Genomic DNA, 27,232 nt, shown 5'->3' on the forward strand with positions numbered 1-27,232 from the left:
AAGGGGCAGTGGACTCACCTGCTGGCCATTGGAACCAGCCACATCGACTCCAGTCACACTTAGGAGTCAACCCCAGACCCCACCCCAGCCCAGTGCTACCCACCCTCACCCCATCTCCATCTTCCTTTCTGTGGACAGGCTGAGCCTCCTCCCAGACAGGGCCTCCCCTACCCGCACCCCTGCCTGGCACCCAAGGTGTCAAAGGGACAATCCCTCCACTGGACAAGGCACTCCCTGCTGCAATTGAGGTGGGACTGGCAATTCCACCTGCAGTCAGCTCAGGTGCCTGCTGGTCAGTGAAGGGGTCCTGCAGGGAGGAAAACTTCCTAGGGGTGCACCCTCCCTGGTGTGGGGAACCGGACCTCCTCTCCAGATCTCCTCCTCAGGCTCACAGGTGAGCAGGGTTTGCTTCAGGTGGGTGCATTTTCCCTGAAGCAGAGGCTGTGGGGGGTCAGGGCCATGAGTCTGGGCCAGAGCTTCTCCCAACTTCTTTGCTCCAGCATTAGGGATCGGGCAAAATGCAGATCTGCTTTGGAGTTCAGGGAGCCAGCTGAGTCAGCCGTGCTGGACTGGTCTCTTGGCCGTCCAGATGCTCGGGTTGGAGGACCCTGAAGGGGGCCAAAAGGGTTGATGCTGTCCCAAGTCCCCCCAGCGCTGGCATCTTATGGTGCCGCAGCTCCCTAGGCACTGTCAGCCTCACCAGCGGTCTGCTCCACATGGGGGTGAGGGGGGTGGTCAAGAGAGAAATGCCCACCCCTAGTGTCCTTGTCCTCTGTGGGCCAATGAAGAGTCCCCAGCAAGACTGTGCCTCAGTTACCCATGATGGCAACCTCCTTGTTTTTGCAAATTCATTGGTGTTTCTTCCTTCTTTGCCTTAGTTTCCCCACTCCCTCTTCTGTGCTTTGTGGGATCACCTCCCAAATAAACTACCTGCACCAAGTCCTGGTCCCAAGTCAGCATTTGAGGGGATCATGGTAAGACCAGGAACATCTGGCATTTGTGCAATGGTAGGGAGGGGATTATTGATTGGGAGCATTTCCTCCACAGCAAACCCACCCCCTGACTTCTCAGTCACCAGGCACCCTGGAGCTCCTCGTGTCCTTCCATAATTTATCTTTCTGATCCAACTAACCAGAGAGAGTGCTGCTGTTTGCAACCAAAACCTGGACAAAGAGTTATGAGTTTGGGTGGGGTCTTGGCCTGAACTGGACATGGGTGAACAGGGGGGAGTTGTCCAGGAAGGAACTTGGTTCCCCAGAAAGCTATGCAAGGCATCCACCTGAACATGTGCACATGTTTATTAGCAAATGGGACAGAAGGGGAAAGGAGCCTGATGCAGGCAGTCCTGACCCTGACCCTGGAGTGCCCAAGCCTGGGGGAGTGTGCAGGCACTGTGGCACCCACTGTACTCCCACAGGCTATGGTAGACTCAGGCCGACTGCAGGAGTCGGGGAGCCCACAGCAGAGTGAGCAGCAGCAGCAGCCACTGGCAGGGGTCTGGCTTTGGTGAACTGCAGGGGATTAGCATCCGGATCCACTGGAAGTATACACTGACGTTGGTGTAGACTCCGGGCCGATTGGGCCGACCACAGCCTTCTCCCCAGCTCACAACTCCAACTTGATACCATAGCCCATTCTTGTTGCAGACCAAGGGTCCACCTGAGTCACCCTGGGGAGCAGAATGGGTGAGCCTGATCTGGGGTGGGATGCGTAAGGCCAGCAGACAGGCTGGAAGAGCAGGATGGCTGTGGAGCTGGGTAGACTGGTGCAAATCCTACTCCTCCCCCTAGCAGCAACTGAGCCTCAGTTTCTGCATCTTCAAAGTGGGGCAACAGCCTCTCAGGGTTGGTGTGATGACCAAAAGAGGTTAAAATTTATGGAAAATGAGAAGTACTTTCACAGGCCGGACAAATAAGGACTGCAAGTGTATGCTCATGAACAAATTCCAAGGGGGGGTTAGTGGAGGGACATGGGGGTTGCTCTCAGGCCTGGGGCTGGGAAGGGTGGGACTCCCTGGTAGGGTAGGGACACTCACTCTGCAGGAGTCTACACTGCCATCCTCAGCACCAGCACAAACCATTGTTTCTTTTATTACACTACGAGCAGAGGACTGTTTGAACAGGTAATTGCACCTGGTGTTGTTTAAGATTGTGAGCTTCACTTCCTGGAGTTTGTAGGGAGGCAGCCGGTGTGCTGGGAATAGAACAGAGAAATACCACAATCTTAGCCTCTCCTCTCCCATATGGGGCAGGGGGAGGCAGGAGGCCACATGTACACTGGTGGGGAGGGGCTGTTATGATTTGAGTGTCTGTCGCCTCCAAAGCTTTATAAAGACAGGAAGAGAGCATGTGAACACGCTCAGCCCTCCCACTGTGTGATACCCTGCACCACCTTGGGACTCTGCAAAGAGCCACCCCCCCCGCCAGTAAAAAGGCCTTCACCAGATGGGCCCCTCAAACATGGAATTCCCAACCTCCAAAACTGCAAGAAATAAGTGACGTCACCAGATGTCTTAATAGACAATTAAATCACAACTATTAAAACACAAAAACTGCCATCCTGAGATCACTGGAACTCAGGAGAATAGGAGGGGAGACCTGCAGAGTTCCTGAAGGTGTAAAAGGATGCAGTGAGAGGGACGAGGGACTACTCTGACAATTCCAAGCCCCAGTGGCTCCCTGCACTGGCATGGTACAGTGCAAGGAACCAGTACCAGCCCATGGAGCAGCCACCAGATTATGGAAAAGCCACAGCAGTGCACTTTCCATGAAGCTACTTGGAGTCTGCAGGGGTGAAGGGTGGTTCAGAGTGCACGGTCCTGTCTCCCAGGCCAGCAAAGCCACTAGCAAGCTTCTCCAGAACCCACATGAAGGGAGGGTTTGCAGCCTTCACCAGACAGGCCCCTCAACCATGCCATTCCCAACTTCCAAAACTGCAAGTCATTCCCACCCACAACTGATCAACAGGTCAGATTTTTTATGATTAATACAGTACAACTGCAAGAGCCAGGCCAAAAGTTCCCAAATTTGGTGTAAGACATGAATCTACAACTTCCAGAAGCTAAACGAACTCCAACTAAAATAACCACAAAGAGAATCGTGCTGAGACACATTTTAATCCAACAATCAAAAGAAAAAGAATCATAAACAGCAAAACAGAACCCAGTCCACAAAGATAAGGAAACTTCACCAATATTAACTGCTGATTGTATTCAGAAATAATGGAGTCCAAAAGACAGTGGAATGACAGATTTAAAGTATGGAATGAAATAAACACTTAAATGAGAATTCTATATCAGGCAAAACTCTCCATCAAAAAAGACAGGAGACATTAAAACTTTCCCAGATAAACAAATGCTGAGAGGATTCATAACTAGGAGATCTATCCTTAAAAAATGGAAAAGTGAGTCCTTCAGACTGAAAGAAAAGGACACTAGATGGTAACTGAAAGTGAAACAAACCAAAATCACTGGTGAAGGTAACTACACAGGTAAGTATACAAGCCAGTATAACTTTATTTTTTGTTTATATCTCCTCTTTTTTCCTAAATGATTTAAAAGAGAAATGCATAAAGCAGGTAATAATAAATCTATGTTAATGGTAATTTGTAGTGCATAAAGATGTAAATTGTGACAATAACAACATAGAGTGGAGAAATGGAGTTGAATAGGACTAGAGATTTTGCACACTATTGAATCTAAACTGGCATTTAATCAAAATAGATTCTTATAAGCTTATGATATTAATTTCAACCCCTAGGAAAACCAATAAGAAAATAACTAAAAAATATAAAGAATAGGAAATGAGAATCAATACGGTACACTAAAATATTAGTTAACCACAAAATGAGAAAGTAAGAAACAAAAAAGATATGGCATGGATACACATATAAAAAAAAATGTAAGACAAGATATAAAAAAAAATAACAAAATAGAAGTAATACTTTCCTGATCACTAATTACTTGTAGGTAGATTAAGTGCTCCAAATAAACAGCTGATATTGGCAAAATGAGGTAAAAATACACAGGGTCCAACTCTCTACTGTCAATAATTTAAATAGTGTAGTTTAAATTGTTAATTTAATATTACATGAATTAGACCACACACAGAAAAAAAAAAAAAAAAAAAAAAAAGAATGCTAAAAGCTGATACATGCTAAAAAGAGGGCACACCTGAAAGACACGAACAGCCACATGCTGTGTGATTCCACATGTGGAATGTCCAGGACAGCCAAATACATAGAGACATAAAGCAGATTAGCAGTTTCCACAGCTATAGGTCTAGAGAATGGGAGGATTGAGCATAAAGACTAAGGAGGAAGGCTTTCTTTTCGAGATGATGAAAATGTTCTATAATTAGGTAGTGGCAATGGTAGCTCAATTTTCTAAATATACTAAACATCATTGAATTGTACGCTTCTGGCCCACGTAGTCTCAGGAAGGGAGAGAACTGAGTGGTTCGTGCACTTGCAGGTGGGAGCAGCAGTAGAAAAGCACGTGAGCAGAGGAAGCTGCGGGCGCGGGCAGGAGGGGCCCCAGCTGCACCCCACAACCAAGCAGGGGGCTGCTGTGGCTGGTGTGGCTGCAACAGGGGGTGGTGACGAGTGCCTGACTCACCCCCACCACCCTTCTCACCACCCCACTGTCCCCAGCCTCACTGTAATTCTCGCTGATGTCTCCCCAGCCGGTCACCCAGCAGTCAGGCCAGTGCTCGAACATGAAGGTAGAAGACAGGACACAAATGGGCTGGATGTACTTGTTGTAGGAGACAGGGGAGGCCAGCCTCACCAGGGCGATGTCGTTGAATAAAATCCCCCTGTAGCTGGGGTGCACAAGGATATCCCACACCCTGTAACGGTTGACGTAGGCCCGCAGGTTCCAGGGAGACAGCGTGGAAGTCAGCTCTCCAAACTGGACCGTCCACTCGGAAGGGTCACGGTGACTGGCAGGGGTGGAGGGAGCAGTCATGGGCCGTGGAAGCAGGGCCGGCCACCTGTCCACAGCTGGGGGCCCACTCATGAGGTGAGACTGGGGTTTGTTAGCAAGTCCTTCTGATGGCCAAAGGGCCCCCTGTGAAATGGGGGAGCCCATAAAGGCCACAGCCAGAGTCCCAGAACGTGGGCACTGTCGGAGCTGGAGGAGAAGGGTCCCCCCATGCCCGGCCACCACACCCCATGTGGTCTTGGCACCTCACGGAGCTGTCCTAGGATACGAAAATCCAGCAAATTAGAGGGCCCTATGCAGCCCAAAAAGGAATGATCAGATGCGCGCGCACCGATGCAGGACCCAGCCAAATGGAGTCAAAATAGCTTTCCTGCGGGGTGCTCAGCACTTACCCCCACGTCAGGCCAACCTCCCACACCGGTGGTAGGAAGGTGGAATGAGGGGGGTACAAATGGTGGTGCCCTTTCGGTTACAAATAAGAAAAGTATAACAAAACGTGCATGGGAACGTTCTGGAAAAACATCCTGAAAAAACGTTCTCAAAGAACCTGAACAGGGTTCCGTCCAGGGCAACCCTGGAGAACTCGTGTACGTTTGCCCAGCGTCAGCCAAGCCTGGGGCTCAGAATCCACGTGCAACCTGCACTCAGGTGCCTGCACAGACCCGGCACCCGCGCCCCCGCCCCCGCCTCACCTTCGGAAGCAGTGCGCAGCCGTGAGCACCCAGCGCCGGCTGAGCAGGCTCCCTCCGCATCGGTGCGCTTTCCGCAGGCGCAGGCTGGCCTGCCACGGCCAGCGCCCGCGCACCGACGGCTCCCCGCCCACGATCAGCGGCGCGATGGACCGGAGGCCACAGGGCCCTGGATGGACACACCGACCCGCGGCTGAGCGGCGGGAGACAGGCCCACCCCGCCCGGCCCCACCCCCCGGGGAACCGCGCATCCATCCGAGTCTGGCTGCGTCAGGAGGTGATGCTGGGGACCCTCCCCACGTCGTAGTTCCTCCCCCGAGGACCCGTCTTACTCGACAGCAGCGTCGTGTTCATGGGACCTGCGCACAGGAGAGGACAGATGAGGCGCCCTCTGCGCCCCGGCTGGGTGCGCGGCGCAGGGAAGCGCGCGTCCTGGGCGCCTTACCTGACATTGGGTCGGCTTCCTGCGGCGCTGGGAGGAGGCGAGAAGGTGAGCTCCCCTCGGCTCCACGCTCCCCGCCCGCCCGCATCCAGCCCTGTCCGTCCAGCAGCGCCCCCGAGCTCACCCGGCTGCCCGGGTCCCGCCGGCGACAGCAGCGGCGACAGCAGCAGCGCCAGCAGCAGCGGCCCGCCCCGCGCGCCCATGGCCTCCTCTCCCGCAGCCTGGCGCCCCCTCTGCTTCCTCCTGCTCCACCGCCCGCCTGGGCGCCCCCTGCGGGAGAGGCAGCGGTGGGAGCGCTGGCCTCGCGCCGTCTCCCAGCTCCACCACCTGGGCCAGGGGCTGTCTGGGATGCTCAGGCCCCGCAGTGTCCTGGCGTTCAGCTCTTACGTGGGGGTGGGTCCCCCAACCACACTTCTTGCTATGGCCCAGGCACCTGTGGACCTGACCTTCCCCTTCTTGTCTGCTGCCCAGGGGTCACGGCTGCCCGCTTCATTGCCCCCTTTCCTCCTTCTGCTGTCTCCTCCAGGACCAAGGACTGGCCACAGCCAGAGGCCCCATTAAAGCACATTGACAAATCCTCCCTGTAGGACAGTTTGGTGCCTAGCAGTGGGTCGGCTGCTACCAAAAGTGATGGTCCTTTACAGGATCCACAGAATGAAAGCTGGCCTCACCCTAGAGAGCTCTTAGCCTCCATACACGCTTCCATACACTGGACACCACACAAGTACATGGAGACTACAGGCAACTCTCCTTTCTTGTCAGGCATGTTGCAGGGCTACCAACATAACCCAGCTGGCTCTTTTTTTTTTTTTTTTTTTTTTTTTTGAAAATGACCGGTAAGGGGATCTTAACCCTTGACTTGGTGTTTTCAGCACCATGCTCTCCCAAGTGAGCTAACCGGCCATCCCTATATAGGGATCCGAACCCATGGCCTTGGTGTTATCAGCACCACACTCTCCCAAGTGAGCCACAGGCTGGCCCTCCAAGCTGGCTCTTCAATCCTAGATCTGAATGGACACCTGAGTCCCAGTCCACATGACAACCCTCAGGTCACTGATTCACTGGAAGGGCTCACAGAACTCAGATGGTTGTGGCTTATACAGTGAAAGTACAGATTAAAATCAACAAGGGGGAAAGGGGCATAGGGCAGAGTCCAAGAGACCAGGCGAGAGCCTCCAGTGGTCCTCTCCCAGCAAAATCTTGTGGGCAGCACTTAATTTTCCCAGCATTGAAGCGTCACAGCACACATGAAGTGCTGCCAACCAGGGAAGCTCACCTGAGCCTTGGTATTCAGGATTTTTGTTGCGGTTTGGTCATGTTGGCCTGGAGCGTCTACATGGCTGACATTAGGTACCTGGTTCCAGTGCCAACAGAGGTCAAGCTGATAGTGCATGGCCCATGGCCCCGCCATCACTCATGTTATTAGCATAAAATCTCTGGGGTGGACAAGGCCCCAGGTAGGCGGAGATATTTCTTTGAGGCAGGACATTTGAAGGTTATAGGTTTCCTCCCATGAGCTAGACAAGGGTCAGTCTTTCTATGGGATGTGCAGCTTTGAACACCCCAAGCCAGCCTGGTGCACCTGTTGCTGTAAAGGCTATGCCTGACCATTACAGCGAAATGAACAATATTTGTCTAAGCATCTACATGTAGCATTTCCAGGAGCTCAGCTGACCTTGGAGAGAGGGAGCTGAGCTGTCAGGTGTTGGAGGAGAGGATTAAAGCAACAAGCCAACAATGAAAGCTACGCCATTGATCACTTACTGTGCTGGAACTAGGGAGACTCTAAAACCAGAGGAAGTGCGGACTCTTCCCTTTTTATTTTCCCCAGGGAGGAGCACACCCACGAGTTCAGGGCCAGGTGGATTTGTGCAGACGTGGGGTGGTCTCAGTGTTGAGGGAGACTCCAACAAAAGTCTCTGGCATTGTTCTGGACTCTGAGGTTGGGGGATAAGTGAAGAAAGGGCTAGTAGTGGAAAAATCCTGGGGACAGACTCAGTGAAGAAGGTGACTTGAAGGGTTCCACCTCCTCCCTCCATGAGGAGGCCTCAGCCAAGGCACCTGAAGAGGACTTCAGCCCAAGGCCTCACATAAAGAAATGCAGGACATCGAGGCTACCAATGTGATTAAGAGCACGGCCAGCCAGGGGGGCCTGAGACCTTGACCACAGCTCCCTTCAGAGACCACAGTGCTTTGGTTGTGCTCAAGTCTGGTACTGGGAGGACAGCTCCTTCCGTGTCACACGGAACCAATCACACATTGGTTCTTCACCAGGAGTCAAACTCCTCACATATAGGATTTGTATAACACGTTCAGCAAGCGTATCAATATAAATATGTCTGACATTTGGAGGAGCCGGTGTATGGGACAGGGATAGATTGAAACCAACTAATTAGTACTATAAAGCACTTACATACAATTTTATATTTAGTACCAATTTGATAATTCATTTTCCCCATTGATCTACACTGTTTATACCTTATGATAAGCTTGGGCAGAACTATTAGTGCTGAGATTATCTGATGACTAACTGGATCCAGTTCTTCCTCAGCCCACGCATTTTCCACCAGTATTACACCCTGAGGAGGCTTTAACTCAACCTCTCAGTACATTCAATCATCAATATCAGTATTATCACATGACTTATTTACATGAGGTAGTTGAATTTTGCCAACTACACCTGTGTTACACCATATTGCAATATGGTCATGTTGCAATTACATTTCACTACAGAACAAATCACTGAGAATTAGAGATGTTTGCTACACCTTAACAGATGCGATGTCTTGAAGAAATGGAACTCAGTGGTCCAAATACTACACCAGGCTCTTTACACTATTTTGAGCTGTTGCATATACTACTAGGTGTGCAAAGACCAGTTCAAGGTAAGTGGTTTTTTCTGTCAAGACCCGTTTGTAGCCTCCTGGGGCTACCGGCATCTGAACAAAGTACTCTACTGGGCAGCTATGTGTGGGGCCTTCCCACTGGATATTTGTCACAGAGCCATCCACAGTCTCTGTGTCTCTGTCGGGAGATAGGATGGCTCTTGTCAGCATTTTGTGCCTCCGACACTGCAAGAGGGATGTGTGGAGGATCATTGCATTTCTGCAAGGCTGCGGCCCTGCCCATTGACCTATCTCATGGGTGCACCCTGACCGAGTAGGGTCTCTTGCCTGCTTTAACACAGATGCACATGGGCTACTCCATGCATCCTAGCTGCTCAGGCTCAAGGGACACACACATGGGAACCTCATGGACCTTCACACCTATGGAATTTCTCGGGGGGCTCTTGGAATTTACATCTACACACGACTGCTCTCGCACCCAGAATAGACAGAAGAGACTCCTGTAGTACAGTCAGCAGGGATAGGAACTATTCTGAATACTACGCATGTCCTCCTTACTGCAGGAGGTGGGCCCTGCTATATAAGACCCCATGTTGAGTGTTATCTTGTGTTGATAGTGTAGCCACCCAGGAATGAAAGGTTCATCAACCCCAGTTCTTTCATCATCCTTTCTTTTCTTAAACCTTGCTTTTACTTGTTTCAGACACAGGCTTGTTCCACTAAGATTGGCCCTCAAACTTTGAAAGGGCCACTGTACTCACCCCCTTGTCCTTGGAACCGGAACCAGCCACACTGACTCCAGTCACGCCTGGGAGTCCACTCCCCCTCTCCCAGCCCTGTGCTACCCACTCTCAGCTGGTCTCCATCTTACTCTGTGTGGATGGGCTGACCCTCCTCACCAGGCAGGGCCTCCCCTGCACTCCAACCCTGCATAGCACCCCAGGGGTCAAAGGGACAACACCTCCACTAAACCATGGCACTCTCTGGTGCAGTCACGGTGAGAAAGGCAATCCTCCCAAAGCTGGTCAGCTATTGGATGGTGAGCAGGGAGGAAAGCTTCCTAGGTTCTGTACCCTCCCTGGTTTGGGAACCAGAACCCTCTCCAACCTTCCTCCTCAGCCTCACAGGTGAGCAGGGTTTGCTTCAGGTGGGTGCATTTTCTCTGAGGCAGGGGCTGCAGGGAGTCAGGGGTCAGAAGTCTATTCCAGAGCTTCTCCCACCCTCTTGTGCTCCAGCATTAGGGATGTGGCAAAATGCAGATCTGGGAGTTCAGGGAGCCGGCTGAGTCAGCCGTGCTGGACTGGTCCCTTGGCCACACAGGTGCTGGGGTCAGGGGACGCTGATGGGGGGCCCAGTAGAGTTGATGCCATCCCAAGTCCCCCCACCCCTGGCCACCTTAAGAGTGCTGCAGCTCCCTTGGGACCAACAGCCTCACCAGGGATCTGCTCCACATGGGGGTGGGCGGTCGAGAGAGAAATGCCCACCCTTAGTGCCCTTGTCCTCCATGGGCCAATGAGAAGGCCCCAGCAGGATTGTGCCTCAGTTGCGCACATGGTAACTTCCTCATTCCTGCAAACTCATCTGCATTTCTTCCTTCCCAGCCTTGGTTTCCCCACTTTTTCACCTGTGCTTCCAAGGATCACCTCCCAAATAAACAACCTGCTGCCAACCCCTGGTCCCAAGTGAGCATTTGAGGGGATCATGGTAAGACCAAGAATGTCTGGCATTTATGTGATGGGGAACACTGGGATAGGGAAGTTGTCAGAAGCACTTCCTCATGGCATCTCCACCCCCAGTCTTCCCAGCCCCAGGCATCCTAGAGCTACTACTCTCCTTCCATAAATTATCTTTCTGATTGAACTAACCTGAGATGGCTCTGTTCTTTTCCTCAAAAACTTGTAGAAAGATTTAGAAGTTTGGGTGGGGTCTTGGCCTCAACTGGACATAGGTGGACAGGAGGGAGTTGTCCAGGAAGCAACTTGGTTCCCCAGAAAGCAATGCAAGGCATCAACCTGAACATGCACATGTGTTTATTAGCAAATAATGGGACAAAGGGTACAGGAACCTGAGGCAGGCAGTCCTGATCCCGACCCTGGAGTGCTCAAGCCTGGGGGAGTGTGCTGGCACTGTGGTACCCACTGTACCCCACAGGCTACAGTAGACTCAGGCCGGCTGCAGGAGTTGGGGAGCCCACAGCAGAATAAGCAGCAGCAGCCACTGACAGGAGCCTGGCTTGGGTGAACTGCAGGAAATTAGCATCCGGATCCAGTTGAAGTGCTGACTGACGTTGGTGTAAACTCCGGGCCGATTGGGCCGACCACAGCCCACTCCCCAGCTCACAACTCCAACCTGATACCACAGACCATCCTTGTCACAGACCAAGGGTCCACCTGAGTCACCCTGGGGAGCAGAATAGGAGAGCCCAGTCTGGGACAGGGCAGTCAGGGCCAGTGGAGAGGCTGGGAGGAGAAGGAGGGGCTGCAGAGCTGGGCAGACTGGGTTCAAATCCTACTCCTCCCCCTGGCAGCAACTGATCCTTAGTTTCTGCATCTGAAAAGTGGGGCAATAGCCTCCCAGGGTTGATGTGAGATCAAATGAGGTATGATTAATAAAAAATAAGAAGCATGTTTTATAGGCTGGGCAGATAAGACTGCAAATGTGTTCTCATGGATAAAATTCAAGGGTGGGTTGGTGGGGAGACATGGGGGTTGCTTTCAGGCCCAGGGTTAGAAAAGGTGGGACTCCCTGGTAGGGTAGGGACACTCACTTTGCAGGCATCTACGCTGCCATCCTCAGCACCAGCACAAACCATAGAATCTGGGATTATACCACGACTAAAAGGCTGTTTGAACAGGTAGTTGCACCTGGTGTTGTTTAGGATGGTGAGCTGCACTTCCTGGAGGTTGTAGGAAGGTGGCAGAAGTGCTGAGGGTAGGATAGAAAAAGACAGCAACCTTAGTCTGTGTCCTGCCATCAGGTGCAGGGGGGAAAAGAGGGCACATGGTACAGTGGTGGTGAAGGTGTCCCTGGCACAACCACAGTACCTGAGAAATTGCTCTGGATGACTCCACGGCTGTAGCCTAGCATCCAACATATCCTCAGTGATCTACAGTGTCACCAAAGGACTCAAGGGATGGACAGGCTGTTACAGACCCCCCTGAGACTCTGTTACCCTATTTGTATAAAGAAGATGGTAGCCCCTGACTGAGCCAGTGGAGAGGTTCCTTAGCCCAAGCATGAACAGGGAGAGGGGCTAATGCTGGTGAGATTTTTTATAATTAATACAGTTAATCAAGCTGTAATACAGCTGCAAGAGCCAGGCCAAAACTTCCCAAATTTGATGTAAGACATGAATCCACAGATTGCAGAAGCTAAACAAACTCCAAGTAGAATGAACATGAAGAACACTGAGGCACATTTTACTTAAACTATCAAAAGAAAAGAGAAAGTCTTATAAACAGCCAGAGAGAAGCCATTCCCCAAGGACAAGGGAACTTCAACAAGATTAACAGCCAATTTCTTTTCAGAAATCGTGGAGGCCATAAGACAGTGGGATGACACATTTAAAGTGCTGTAAGAAATAATCAAACAAGACTTCTGTATTGGGCAAAACTCTCCATCAAAAAAGACAGGAGACATTAAGACATTCCCAGACAAATGCTGAGAGATTTCATCACCAGCAGACCTACCCTATAGGAAATGCAAAAGGAGTTAATCAGGCTGAACTGAAAGGACACTGGCCAGTACGTCAAAGTGATATGAAGAAACAGAAAGCACTGGTGAAGATAACTACACAGGTAAATATAAAAGCCAGTATTATTATATTTTTAGTTTATAACTCCTCTTCCTTCCCAATTTAAAAAACAAATGAATAAAACAATAATTATAAATCTATGTTAATGGTTACACAGTGCATAAATATGTAAATTGTGACCGTAACAACACAGAGTGGAGGAATGGAACAGAAATTTTATATAGTATTGAGGTAAACTGCTATGAATTCAAAATAGTTTGCTGTAAGTTTAAGATATTAATTGTAATCCCCAGAGCAACCACTAAGAAAATAACTAAAATGTATATAAAGATAGAAATGAGAAGGAAATGGATATAATACATTAAAAAATCAGTTAAACACAAAATGAGAAAATAAGAAATGAAAAATATATAAGACATAGATATATGAAGGTACTTCAAAATCTGCATGGAAAGAATTGTATTATCTTCTAATTCTATTTCCCCATGAACTTTTTGAAGATCTCTTATAGATAGAAAAAATATAAGACAAGATACACACAATGAATAATACAGTGGTAGAAGTAAGTCTTTCCTGATCACTAATTACTTTCAATGCAAATGGATTGAAAGGTCCAATTCAAAGCAGATATTGGCAAAATGGCTTAAAAATATATGATCCAACTCTATAATATCTACAGGAGATTCACTTTAGATCCAAAGACACACACAGGCTGTAAATGAAAGACTGAAAAAAGAGATTCCATGCAAATAGCAACCAAAAGAGAGCTGAGGTGCTATATTAATATCAGAAAGAAATAAACTTTAAATCAAAACTTGTTACAAGAGTCACGGAAGGACATAATATATTGCTTTAAAAAGTCAAATCATCAAAAATATAGCAAGTATAAATAAACATCTACATATCTAATAGCTGAGCCCCAAAATATATGAAGCAAAATTGACAGAATTGGTGATAGAAATAGACAATTCTACAATAATAGTTGGAGACATCATACTCCATTTTTAATAATGGATAAAACATGGAGAAAAAAGGTCAATAAGAAAATAGAGGAGGATCCAATCAAGATGGCGGAATAGACAGTCTGCGGTGTCACTTTCTCCCACAAATCAACCAAATTTACAACTATAAAAATGTAACATCGGCCAAGCTGGGGCAGCTGGAGCACAGGGGAAGAGGAGGAGAGACCTACGGAGTTCATAAAGGTGGGAGAAACTACAATGAGAGAAAGAAAAAGCTGCTCTGAGCATTTCAGGCTGCGGCTGCTTTAAGGCTCGAGCTGCTGAGCACATGGAGCAGGAGCCAGCAGAAGCCACAGCTGTGCCCTTCAGAGGGGGTTACTTGGAGGTGGCAGGGGAGAAGAGGGCCTTGGCGGCCCCCAGGACAGCAAGACCACTAATAGGGTTCCCATGGACCCACGCAGGAGTAAGGAGCCAGAACAACTGAAAAAAAGGAGCCATTCAGAGGCTGGTGAGTCATTGCAAGGGACCAGCACAGGGCCCATCCCATGGGAAGTGTTTATAGCACGGGCAGTGGGAGAGATGGGCCCACTGGGACACAGCAAGGACAGCTGATCTGCCCCTCAATCAGCACAGGACCACTCAGAGGAGACTGGTTGGAAATGCAGAATTGCATGGGGTGCAGTTTGATGAAAAAACTCAGGCCCAGATCAGAGATTCTACAGAACACAGATCCACCAGGTCTCTGGAGAGCCCGAAGTACCTATAAGATCAGCCATTAAACCCTGGGCAACACAAAAAGCCTTCCCTAGGGAAACAGCAGCAAAGTAGCAACTTAAACAACCACACAGCTCAAGTACTGGTTCCCACATGAAGTTCCCCAGTCTTAAAAGCAAAGGACAAAAAATTAGTTCTGGCCCAGGCACACCACCAGCACCTTGGGGCCTGCCTGGGAACTGGAGGCTTGGGTCTGGGGACTGGACCCCACTCCCACTTCCAGGCAAGCAGCACCAGTGCCTCGGGGCCAGCCTGAGGACCTGAAGCATGCAGAAGGGGACTGGACCCCCCCTCCCACAACCAGGCACACCATGCCAGCACCTTCAGGCCCACCCAGGGACCCAAGGCAGGGAGAAGGGGACCAGACCTCTCTCTCACAACCAGCCACATGGAGCCAGCACCTTGGGGCTCACCCAGGGACCTGGGGTATGGAGTTGGGGACCAGACAACGGTCCCACAACCAGGCAAAACATGCCAGCACCTCGGAGCCCACCCAGGGACCTGGGGCAAGGAGAAGAGGAATGGTCCTCTCTCCCACAACCAGGCACACTGTGCCAGGGCTTCAGGGCCCACCCAGGGACCTGAGGCATGGAGAAGGGGACTGGGCCCCCTCCCACAACCAGGCACACCATGCCAGCACCTTGGGCACCTTGGGGCCCACCCACAGACCCAGGGTATGGAGTTGGGGACTGGACCACCCTCCCACAACCAGGCACAACATGCCAGCACCTCGGAGCCCACCCAGGGGCCCGGGGTATGGATAAGGGGACCAGACCTCTCTCCCACAACCAGGCATACCAAGCAAGTGCCTCAGGGCCTGCCCATGGTCCTGGGGCATGCAGAAGGGTACCGGACCACCCTCCCACAACCAGGCACACCATGCCAGCACCTCAGAGCCCACCCAGGGACTCATGGCATAGGGACGGGGACCAGACCTCTCTCCCACAACCAGGCACGCCATGCCAGTGCCTCAGGCCCTGTCCAGGGACCTGAGGCATGGAAAAGGGGTCTGGCCCTCTCTCCCACAACCAGGCACACCAAGCCAGCACATTGGGTCCCACCCAGTGACCTGAGGCTTGGAGCCAGGAACCGGACCCTCCTCCCACAACAAGGCACACCATGCCAGGACATCGGGGCCCACCCAGGGACCCAAGGCAAGGAGAAGGGGACTGGACCTCTCTCCCACAACCAGGGACACCGTCCCAGCACCTCAGGGCCCACCCGGCCCAGAGGCCCGCAAAAGGGGACTGGCCCTCTCTCCCACAACCAGTGACCTGAGGTATGGCCCTCTCTCCCACACCAAGCCAGTGCCTCAGGTCCCACCCAGTGACCTGAGGTATGGAGCCAGGGACTGGACCTTCCTCCCACACCAGACACAAAACCCCAGCACCTCGGGGCCCACCTGGGTACCCAAAGCATGGAGAAGGGGACCGGACCACCCTCCCACAACTAGGCACATGGCACCAGTGCCTTAGGGCCTGCCAAGAGATCCAGGGCATGGAAAAGGGGTTCAGACCGCCCTCCCTCAACCGGGCACACTGCGCCAGCACCTGGGGGCCTGCCCAGGGACCCGGGACATGGAGAAAGGGACTGGACCCCTCTCCCACAACTAGGCAAATGGTGCCAGAGCCTTGGGGCCTTCCTAGGGACCAGAGGCATGGAGAAGGGGACCAAACACACCCCACAACCAGCATACCACCAGTGCCAAGGAGCATACCAAAAACAGCACCTCTACATGGGTGGCCTACCACAGCCACCACAATAACCATGCCTGCTGCAAAAGTGGCTAGATGCCACAGCCACCACGCAGATGGTCCGCCAACCACTGGAGTGCATTGACACAAGGCGAGTCACCAGCAGAGACAAAGAAAAGAAAAGGATGTCTCTTTCCACAAAACCCATTTCAGAGTGACAGAAGAATCATCTGCTTTATGATAATATTGGGGGACCTGATCACACCTCTCAGCATTGGACAGATCATCGAGGCAACAAATTAACAGAGTAACCATTATTCTTTCAGAAGGAGAGAAGAAATCCAGGGCAATTAAAGGGGGGAGGGGGAGGGAATGGAGGAAGGGGAGAGATTGGACAAGGGACATAAAGAATAATTATGATCTTGATTTAATCAACATATATCAATGTTCAACCCCAAAAATATGTATAATCAATTTTGATTCAATAAATAAAATAAATTAAGTAAAATAAAATAAAATAAAATTAGGGAAATAGATTGATGCATGCAATTTTAAATAAATGTTTTCCAAAAAAAAAGAAAATAGAGGATGTGAACAACACTATAAATCAACTATTCCTAACAGACATATACAAAACAGTTAACCCAAACAAAAGTGGAATATACGTTATTCTAATGTACATATGAAACATTCTCCAAAATGAACCATGTGTCAGGCCTCAAAATAAGCTGCAGTAAATTCAAAAATATTGAAGTCATATAAAACATTTTTCTGGCCACAATGGACGGAGACTATAAATCAATAACAGAAGGAAAACTGAAAAATTCATAAATAAGTGGAAATTAAACAACACTCTGAAAAGACCAATAGGTCAAAGAGAAATCACAAAGAAAATTAGAAAAGACTTTGAGAGCAATGAAAATGTATACGCAACAAACCAAAACACGTGGGATGAGGTGAAAGTGGTTCTCAGAAGGAAATTTATAGCTGTAAATGTCTACATCAGTAAAAAAGTAAAATTTAAATCAATGACCTAGAGAGATTGGACAAGGGTCATAAAGAATAATTACGAATTGTAACAATATATATGCTAGTAATATTGATTTGATCACTATATCTCAATGTTGAACCCCAAAAATATGTTTAATCAATTCTGATTCAGTAAAAAAATAAATTAAAAATAAATAAATAAAAAGATCATAAAACAAAAAATAAATAAAATAAATAAATAAATGACCTAACTTTACATCTTAAAAATCTAGAAAAAGAAGAGCAAAATAAACCCAAAACTATCAGGAAAAAAAAAAAAAAAATCCTGAATGGAAAAAAACAAACTAGAGAGGAGAAAAACAATAGAAGAAATCAATGAAACCAAAAGTTGGTTCTTTGAAAGATCAACAAAGTTGACAATAAATATGCAGACATTACTACTGACCTTATAGAAATAAAAAAGACTGTAAGAAAATACTATGAACAACCACATGCCAACAAATTATATAAGTTAGACGAAATAAAAAAAAATTCCTAGAGATGCACAAACTACCAAACTGACTTGAAAACAAGTAGAAAATCTGGGGCTGTCCAGTTAGCTCAGTTGGTTACAACACAGTCTTATAACACCAAGGTCAAAGGTTCAGATCCCTGTACACACCAGCCACCAAAAAAAAAAAAAGAAAGAAAAGAAAGTAGAGAATATGAACATACCTATAATAAATAAAGAGACTGAATCTGTAATCAAAGATCATTCAAAATGAAAAACTAAAGATCAGATGTCTTCGCTGGTTAATTAGACCAACATTCAAACAAAAATTAATGACTATCCTTCTTGAACTCTTCCTAAAAATAGAATATAATGGAAAACCCTGATTCCATGAGGCGAGCATTACTCTGATACCAAGCCAGACAGGGACATCACAAAAAAAAGACAACTACAAACCAATATCCCTCATGAATATACAGCAAAAATCCTCAATAAAATACTAGCAAACCGAGCCAAGCAGCATATTAAAAAGATTGTACGCCTTGACCAAGTAACATTTATCCCACAAGGGCAATGTGGTTCAACATTTGAAAATCATTCTAAATAGTATACTAAATCAATAGAATGAAAGAAAAAACACAGAATCATATCAATTGATGCCAAAAGCATTTGACAAAATTCACCACCCTTTCATGATAAAAATGCTAAAAAAAAAAAAAAAAAAAAAAAGCCTAGGAAAAAAAGAAACTACCTCAACATAATAGAGCCTATATATGAAAATGAAAAAGCTAACATCATACTCAATGGTGAAAAACTGAAAACTTTTCCCTTAAGATCAGAAACAAGGCAAGGATGCCCATGTCACTGCTTCTATTCAATTTAGTACTGGAAGTCCTAGCCAAAGCAGTAAGGCAAGAAAAAGTAAATAAATAAAAGGCATCCAAATTGTAAAGAAGGAAGTAAAATTACCTCTATTCACAGATGACATGATCTGATATGCAGAAATCTCTAAGGAGTCCACAAAAAACTGTTAGAAATAATAAACAAATTCAGCAGTTGTAAAATACAAAATCAACACTCAAATATCAGTTGTGTTTCTATATACTACAATGAATAATCCAAAAAGGAAATTAAATTAAGAAAGCACTCCATTTAGTACAGCATCAAAAAGAATGAAATAAGATATGTTGTGTACTTTTAAACATCTAGAAAGACTAGATGTTTCAAATAAAGACTTAGGTTTTCCACTATACACACAATAGCATTGAATAAACTGTACACACATAACAAAGGCTACAATTTGAAAGTGTCTTCTAAATAGGAAAGCCTGGCCTAGAACCCTTCCCCTTCCTGCCTCTCTCAATCCAGTGGACAGATAAAATCATCTGTAATGCTTAGAGGGGATTTTAACAATTTCACTTCTATAAGTGGTTTTAACAACAGTCTTTCCTATGAATTTTAACACACAGTGTACTCAATGTATTAGCATACTAACTGTACTTGTGTCATACACTGGCAACCTCTTTAACATCTAGAAAAACTAGATGTTGTAAATGAGGACTCATAGGTCCTTTATATGTACTGTATACACAGCAAAGTAAAACAGAATACACAGACAAAGGGACAATGGCAAATTTTGCCTCACTATTAGCTCACTGGCACAGAGCTCTTGTACTTCTTCTCCACCCGACTCCCCCAGACCCAGAGTACAAACACAATGTGTACTACTTAAGAGGTAGTCCAGCTATTTCCCAAAAAACATTTCATATGAATTTTAACAAAAAGACATTTACGAAAATTTATACCTCTACTTTTAACACAAGCAGACACTTCAGAACATCTAGAAAGACTAGATGTTTCAAAAAGTACTGTAAGTACTACTGTCAACTACATGTACCATAGTGAGGAATAAAATACACACACAAAACAATAATTATAATATGAAAATGTCTTCAAAATATGACATGTCTGCTATGACAAGACATAGCAGCTCTATTCAAAATATTCAAAAGATAGAAAAAACTCAATTGTGCATCATGAATGAATGGATAAAGAAACTGTAATGTATCTGTACAATGGAATATTATCCAACCATAAAAAGAATGAAGTTCTGATACATGCTACAACATGAATGAACCTAGAAGACCCTACATAATGGGAAAAAAGCCAGATGCAGAAGGCCACATATCGTATGATTGCATTTATATGAAATATCCAGAATAAGTAAAGCCAGAGACAGACAGCTGGGTATTGATTCTCAGGGCCTATAGGGAGGGGTTAATGAGGACTGACTGCTTAACGGGTAGTGGCGTCTCTTTTGGGGGTGATGGATATGATTTGGAACTCCATAGAGCGATGGTTGTACAACACTGTGATGCACTAAATGACACTGAATTGTACAGATTACTTATTTGATTATCTTAAAAGAATTAGACCTCAAAAAAGTAAATAGAGAGGAATGTAGTATTGGTACATGCTACAAGGTGTACCAACCTTGAAGATAGTATGTTACATGAAAGAATGCAGAGACAAAGAGCCACATACTGTATAATTCCATCTGTATACAATATCCGGAGTGGGAAAACGGATGGCGACAGAAAGCAGATTAGCGGTTGCCAGGGCTATGGGCCCAGAGAACTGGGGAGATTAAGAGCAAAGACTAAGAAGAAAGGATTTCTTTTTGAAAAGATAAAAATGTTCTGCAATTAAATAGTGGCGATAGTTGCACAATATTTTAAGTATACTAAACATCATTGAATGGTATACTTTAAAACTATATGCTTTAAGATTTCAAAGTTTGTGAATTAAGTCTCAATTAAAAAAATTGATACCTGAGCCCTTTCTCACACAGCTTTCCTCCAACCCTCCAACCTGCGGGAGAGGGATTGCAGGCCTGGGCCGAGCGAGCCTCCCTCTCAGCCTCTCCTTCTGGCCCATGTAGTTTCAGGAAGGGAGAGAAATGAGTGGTTTGTGCACTTGCAGGTGGGAGCAGCAGTAGAAAAGCACGTGAGGAGAGAAAGTTGCGGGCACCGGCAGGAGGGGCCCCAGCTGCACCCCACAACCAAGCAGGGGGCTGCTGTGGCTGGTGTGGCTGCAACAGGGGGTGGTGACGAGTGCCTGACTCACCCCCACCACCCTTCTCACCACCCCACTGTCTCCAGCCTTACTGTAATTCTCGCTGATGTCTCCCCAGCCGGTCACCCAGCAGTCAGGCCGGTGCTCGAACATGAAGGTAGAAGACAGGACACAAACGGGCTGGATGTACTTGTTGTAGGAGACAGGGGAGGCCAGCCTCACCAGGGCGATGTCACTGAACCCCTTACTGAAGTGGGGGTGCACAAGGATATTGCGCACCCTGTAACGGTTGACGTAGGCCCGCAGGTTCCAGAAAACCAGATTGGAAGCCAGCTCACCAAACTGGACCATCCACTCGGAGGGGTCACGGTGACTGGCAGAGAGAAGAGAGCAGTCAGGGGCCGTGGAAGCAGGGCTGGCCACCTGTCCACAGCTGGGGGCCCACTCATGAGGTGAGACTGGGATAGTTAGCAAGTCCTTCTGATGGCCATAGGGCCCCCTGTGAAATAGGGGAGCCCAGAAAGGCCACAGCCAGAGTTCCAGAACCTGGGCACTAAGGGACTGGAGCAGGAGGTTGTCACAGCACACCAGGGGTCTCATCGCTTCACAGAGATGTCCTAGAGAGACATAAATTGAGCCAAGAATTTTAGTGGGCCCAATGTGCAGCCGAAAAAGGAAAGAGCAAATTGCACAAGTGCAGATATGGGACCCTCAGCAGGATGGCGTCAAAACAGCTCCCTGGGGGGTGCTAAGCACTAACACCCCCCCCCCAGCCCATTCTCCCCACACCGGTGGTAGGAAGGTGGAATGAGGGGGGGTAGGGATGGTAGTGTCATTTGAGTTGTAAATAGGAAAGAATATACACAAACATGCGTGGGAAGCTTCTGGAAGAACATCACGGAAAAACATTCCGGAAGTACCTGAACAAGATCCCCTCCAGGACATCAACGACAACTCGTGTACGTTTGCCCAGCGTCAGCCAAGCCTGGGGCTCAGAATCCACGTGCAACCTGCACTCAGGTGCCTGCACAGACCCGGCACCCGCGTCCCCCGGCACCCGCGCCCCCCGGCACCCGCGCCCCCGCCCCCGCCTCACCTTCGGAAGCAGTGCGCAGCCGTGAGCACCCAGCGCCGGCTGAGCAGGCTCCCTCCGCATCGGTGCGCTTTCCGCAGGCGCAGGCTGGCCTGCCACGGCCAGCGCCCGCGCACCGACGGCTCCCCGCCCACGATCAGCGGCGCGATGGACCGGAGGCCACAGGGCCCTGGATGGGCACACCGACCCGCGGCTGAGCGGCGGGAGACAGGCCCACCCCGCCCGGCCCCACCCCCCGGGGAACCGCGCATCCATCCGAGTCTGGCTGCGTCAGGAGGTGATGCTGGGGACCCTCCCCACGTCGTAGTTCCTCCCCCGAGGACCCGTCTTACTCGACAGCAGCGTCGTGTTCATGGGACCTGCGCACAGGAGAGGACAGATGAGGCGCCCTCTGCGCCCCGGCTGGGTGCGCGGCGCAGGGAAGCGCGCGTCCTGGGCGCCTTACCTGACATTGGGTCGGCTTCCTGCGGCGCTGGGAGGAGGCGAGAAGGTGAGCTCCCCTCGGCTCCACGCTCCCCGCCCGCCCGCATCCAGCCCTGTCCGTCCAGCAGCGCCCCCGAGCTCACCCGGCTGCCCGGGTCCCGCCGGCGACAGCAGCGGCGACAGCAGCAGCGCCAGCAGCAGCGGCCCGCCCCGCGCGCCCATGGCCTCCTCTCCCGCAGCCTGGCGCCCCCTCTGCTTCCTCCTGCTCCACCGCCCGCCTGGGCGCCCCCTGCGGGAGAGGCAGCGGTGGGAGCGCTGGCCTCGCGCCGTCTCCCAGCTCCACCACCTGGGCCAGGGGCTGTCTGGGATGCTCAGGCCCCGCAGTGTCCTGGCGTTCAGCTCTTACGTGGGGGTGGGTCCCCCAACCACACTTCTTGCTATGGCCCAGGCACCTGTGGACCTGACCTTCCCCTTCTTGTCTGCTGCCCAGGGGTCACGGCTGCCCGCTTCATTGCCCCCTTTCCTCCTTCTGCTGTCTCCTCCAGGACCAAGGACTGGCCACAGCCAGAGGCCCCATTAAAGCACATTGACAAATCCTCCCTGTAGGACAGTTTGGTGCCTAGCAGTGGGTCGGCTGCTACCAAAAGTGATGGTCCTTTACAGGATCCACAGAATGAAAGCTGGCCTCACCCTAGAGAGCTCTTAGCCTCCATACACGCTTCCATACACTGGACACCACACAAGTACATGGAGACTACAGGCAACTCTCCTTTCTTGTCAGGCATGTTGCAGGGCTACCAACATAACCCAGCTGGCTTTTTTTTTTTTTTTTTTGAAAATGACCGGTAAGGGGATCTTAACCCTTGACTTGGTGTTTTCAGCACCATGCTCTCCCAAGTGAGCTAACCGGCCATCCCTATATAGGGATCCGAACCCATGGCCTTGGTGTTATCAGCACCACACTCTCCCAAGTGAGCCACAGGCTGGCCCTCCAAGCTGGCTCTTCAATCCTAGATCTGAATGGACACCTGAGTCCCAGTCCACATGACAACCCTCAGGTCACTGATTCACTGGAAGGGCTCACAGAACTCAGATGGTTGCGGTTTATACAGTGAAAGTACACAGATTAAAATCAACAAGGGGGAAAGGGGCATAGGGCAGAGTCCAAGAGACCAGGCGAGAGCCTCCAGTGGTCCTCTCCCAGCAAAATCTTGTGGGCAGCACTTAATTTTCCCAGCATTGAAGCGTCACAGCACACATGAAGTGCTGCCAACCAGGGAAGCTCACCTAAGCCTTGGTATCCAGGGTTTTTGTTGGGGTTTAGTCATGTCCGCCTGGAGCATCTGCATGGCTGACATTAGGTACTTGGTTCCATTGCCTCCACAGGTCAAACCAATAGTGCATGGATCATGGCCCAGCCATCACTCGTGTTGTTAGCATAAAATCTCTGGGGTGGCTCAGAAAAATCACATATTGTTTCTTCATCTGGAGCCAGACTCCTCACATATGCCATTTGTATAACAGGTTCAGCAAGTGTATCAACATAAATATGCCTGACATTTGGAGGAGCCAATGTGTGGGGCGGGGACAGATTTAAACAAACTACTAATTTATACTATAAATTCATTGCATACTTTTTTTTTTCTTTTTTTTTTTTCTTTTTTGGTGGCTAGAAGGTACAGGGTTTGAACCCTGGACCTTGGTATTTTCAGCACCACACTCTAACCCACTGAGCAAACTGGCCAGCCCTATTTTGTACTGATTCAATGATTCTTTATCCCCTGTAGGAATGCTGATCACAACTCACCCTTCCTAGGGCCTTTCGGGCTGTGGCTTCAATAGCTACAATTTTTCCTCTGCACAAGTCACATAGCAACTGTGGGAGGTACAGGAACAGAATGCTATGCTTGTAAGATAAGGGGAGCAGGCCAGCCTGTGGCTCACTCGGGAGAGTGTGGTGCTGATAACACCAAGTACATGGGTTCGGATCCCTATATAGGGATGGCCAGTTGGCTCACTGGCAGAGCATGGTGCTGATAACACCAAGCCAAGGGTTAAGATCCCCTTACTGGTCATCTTCTATTAAAAAAAAGGGGGGGGGTGGAGTGACATTGGCAACCCCAAAGATAAGCAACAGGAGGCTGTAGAGCGCCTGGGAATCTTGCCCTTCGCAGCCTTTCTCTCTTTGGCACAGCTCCACCTTTGTCTCTAAGTCCCTTGTAATCCTCAACTTTCTGCACCCTGCCCCCAGCCCCTGAGGTGCAGAGAAAGCAGCTGCACAGCACTCAGATGGATGGTTACTCTGCCCTGTCTTTGAGAGCAACCACCTCAATCATCATTATCATCATCGTCTCCTTGTAAACCACATGGAGTTGCCTGCTTCGTTCTTCGGCATCAGGATGCCTTCTCAGTTTGACGGGCATTATACTGTTAGCTCACACTTGGACACTCCCATTGATATGTAGCTATTCATATACCTTGTTCAGAACTATTAGTGCTGAGATTATCTGATGATTAGCTGGATCCAGTTCTTGCTCAGGCCAGGCATTTTCCACCAGATTACATCCTGAGGAGTATTTAACTCAACCTCTCAGTACATTTGATCATCATTGCAGCATTATCATATGATTTATTTACATGAGGTAGTTGAATTTTGCCAGTACTGCCAGTGTTGCATCATATTGCAATATGGTCATGGTGCAATTCAGTTTCATTGCACAACAAATGACTGAGAATTACAGAGATATTTACTACACTTTTTCAACAGATCTGATGAAATGGGATTCGGTGGTCCAAATACTGCACCAGTCCTTTTATACTATTTTGCACAGTTGCATATATCACTAGGTGTGCAAAGACCAGTCCAAGGGAAGTGTTTTGGTTATTTGGTTTTTTTCTGTCAAGACCCATTTGTAGCCTCCTGGGGCTACCAGCATCTGTTCTGTCCAAAATACTGGGCAGCTATGTGTGGGGCCATCCCACTGAGGATCTGTCCTAGAGCCATCTGCAGTCTTTGTGTCTCTGTTGGGAGACAGGACAGCTCTTGTTAGCATTTTGTGCCTCTGAGGCTGCAGGAGGGATGTGTGAAGGATCATGGCATCTCTGCACGACATGCCGCCCCTGACCCAGCAGGGTCTCTTGCCTGCTTTAACGCAGATGCACACAGGCTACTCCATGCATCCTAGCTGCTCAGGCTGAAGGGGCACACACATAGGGACCTCATGGACCTTCACACCTTTGGAGGTTCTCGGGGGGCTCTTGGAATTTACATCTACACACGACTGCCCTCGTACCCAGAATAGACAGAAGAGACTCCTGTAGGGGACAGGAACTATTCTGAATACCATGCATGTGCTCCTCATCAGAATGAGGTGTCCTGCTCTATAAGACCCCACGTTCTGTGTTATCCTGTGGTGACTGGGTAGCCACCCAGGAATCAAAGGTTCATCAATCCCAGTTCTTTTATTCTTTCTTTTTCTTAAACCTTGCTTTTGCCTTGTTTCAGTGACTCCGGGTTGTTCCACTCAGGGTTGACTCCCACTTCTGATGCCAACATGTTGGGGGTTCCCAAGACCACCCTTAGGTAAAGTGATTCACTAGAAAGACTTGGGGGACTCATAAAAGCCATTATACTCACAGTTATGGTTTATTACAGCAAAAGGATACCGATTAAAATCAGCAAAGGTAAATCAGCGTTTGGTCACATAGGCATGGAGTGCCCACGTGGGTGACCTTAGCTACTCAGTCTCCAGCCCCTCCACAGGTCCAATTGATACGGTGTGGCCCAAGACCCCCATCATAAATCACATGGTTAGTATAGACTGGAGTGGCACAATTCTTCAGGTATACAGAGATGCTGTTTTCAGGGAGGATATCCAAGAGTTCAGAGGTTATATTGATGTCAGAAGTAGGGTCCAGGGGGCCTGATATTTGGCCTCGACCCGCCCAGTCCTCTTACCAGGTTCTTGGCTCTGCCACAGGAAAGAATTCAAGGGCAGAGTCATAGCAGACAGTGAGAACAAGTTTAATAAAATAGATAAGGAATACAGGTTCCACGGAGAGAGTGTAGCATGCTCCAGAGATTGAACAGGGCCCACACCACGTTTAACACAAAAGTTCAGTGCAGACATCAAGTCTAACACAAAAGCAAGAAAAACATACTTAAGTTTCAGTACAAAGTGCAGGCTGGTTCCAGAGAATGAGCAGCCACCTGCTGAAAGTAAGTTAGATACTAAGTGAAGTGTACACACCTCAGCCAGAGAAGTGCAGGTTGCCTTCAGGAAAGTGAGCAAGAACCCCCATCTTCCCCTGGGATTCAGCTTTTATAGTTTCTCCATCTAATGAATATTCAGTTATGTGGGTGCTTCCTGGTTATGTAACATTTAGTCTTGCACATGCTTAGTCGGTTTCTTCCTGGAGCATGTTCATTGGTCGGACCCTATCACATGTACCAGACATATTCAAGAATATTCTGTGCTCTATTGAGTATGCCCAGCCACTGTATTTGCATAAGCCAGCCCCCTGTGGTCTCATCTTCCCCATGTTGGTGCTAAAAATAAGTCTAACTGGCAACAGTAACTTTCCTCCAGGGGAGAGCCCAGAGGAGGGGGACTGAGACCTCAGGGCGTGGCTGGAAACCCAAAGGCCCATCCTGAAAACCAAACCCAGGCAAACTGAGCATCTTCTATGTCACAGCCCAGGAGCTACTCAAGGGACAGTCCTTTCCTTGGACTGTGCAGGATTTAAACATCCTAAGCCTCTTGAAATAACCTTTTATTGCACAACGACAAGGACAAAGAAATGTTCCAGGAAAATTCACACATGCACCAGAAGGGTATATTTAAATAAACTCCACTGACCCCAAAGAAAACTGAGATAATACATGGAACAGCAGACAGCTTGGAAAATTCTAACTAGTATTCCTCAGAAGGATCCAAGAGGTGTTTACAAGGATGAACTAAGAATTACATATAAAAAAAGAGCAATCAGAGAACAAGAGGGAGTGTTTGGTTGTATTTTTGTTTTGTTTTGTTTTGGTGGCTGGCCAGTACAGAGATC

At 48.8% G+C, this 27,232-nt stretch overlaps 2 protein-coding genes across 2 annotated transcripts; both read right to left on the reverse strand.

Moving 5' to 3' along the window:
* Positions 1-1,429: 1,429 nt before the first annotated feature.
* LOC134380982 (serine protease 41-like) lies at positions 1,430-6,276 on the reverse strand. The gene is made up of 6 exons (XM_063101082.1): positions 6,156-6,276; positions 6,077-6,103; positions 5,635-5,800; positions 4,657-4,940; positions 2,036-2,193; positions 1,430-1,669 (listed from the first exon to the last, which is right to left on the reverse strand). Exons 1-6 carry the CDS (start codon positions 6,274-6,276, stop codon positions 1,430-1,432), a joined length of 996 nt encoding a protein of 331 aa, XP_062957152.1.
* A 4,806-nt stretch (positions 6,277-11,082) lies between these two features.
* LOC134380983 (serine protease 41-like) lies at positions 11,083-22,396 on the reverse strand. The gene is made up of 6 exons (XM_063101083.1): positions 22,318-22,396; positions 22,197-22,223; positions 21,755-21,920; positions 20,751-21,031; positions 11,687-11,844; positions 11,083-11,319 (listed from the first exon to the last, which is right to left on the reverse strand). The coding sequence occupies exons 1-6, from the start codon at positions 22,394-22,396 to the stop codon at positions 11,083-11,085; spliced, it is 948 nt and encodes a 315-aa protein (XP_062957153.1).
* Positions 22,397-27,232: the final 4,836 nt, after the last annotated feature.

Source organism: Cynocephalus volans, chromosome 6, assembly GCF_027409185.1.
Source record: "Cynocephalus volans isolate mCynVol1 chromosome 6, mCynVol1.pri, whole genome shotgun sequence".
NCBI lineage: Eukaryota > Metazoa > Chordata > Mammalia > Dermoptera > Cynocephalidae > Cynocephalus > Cynocephalus volans.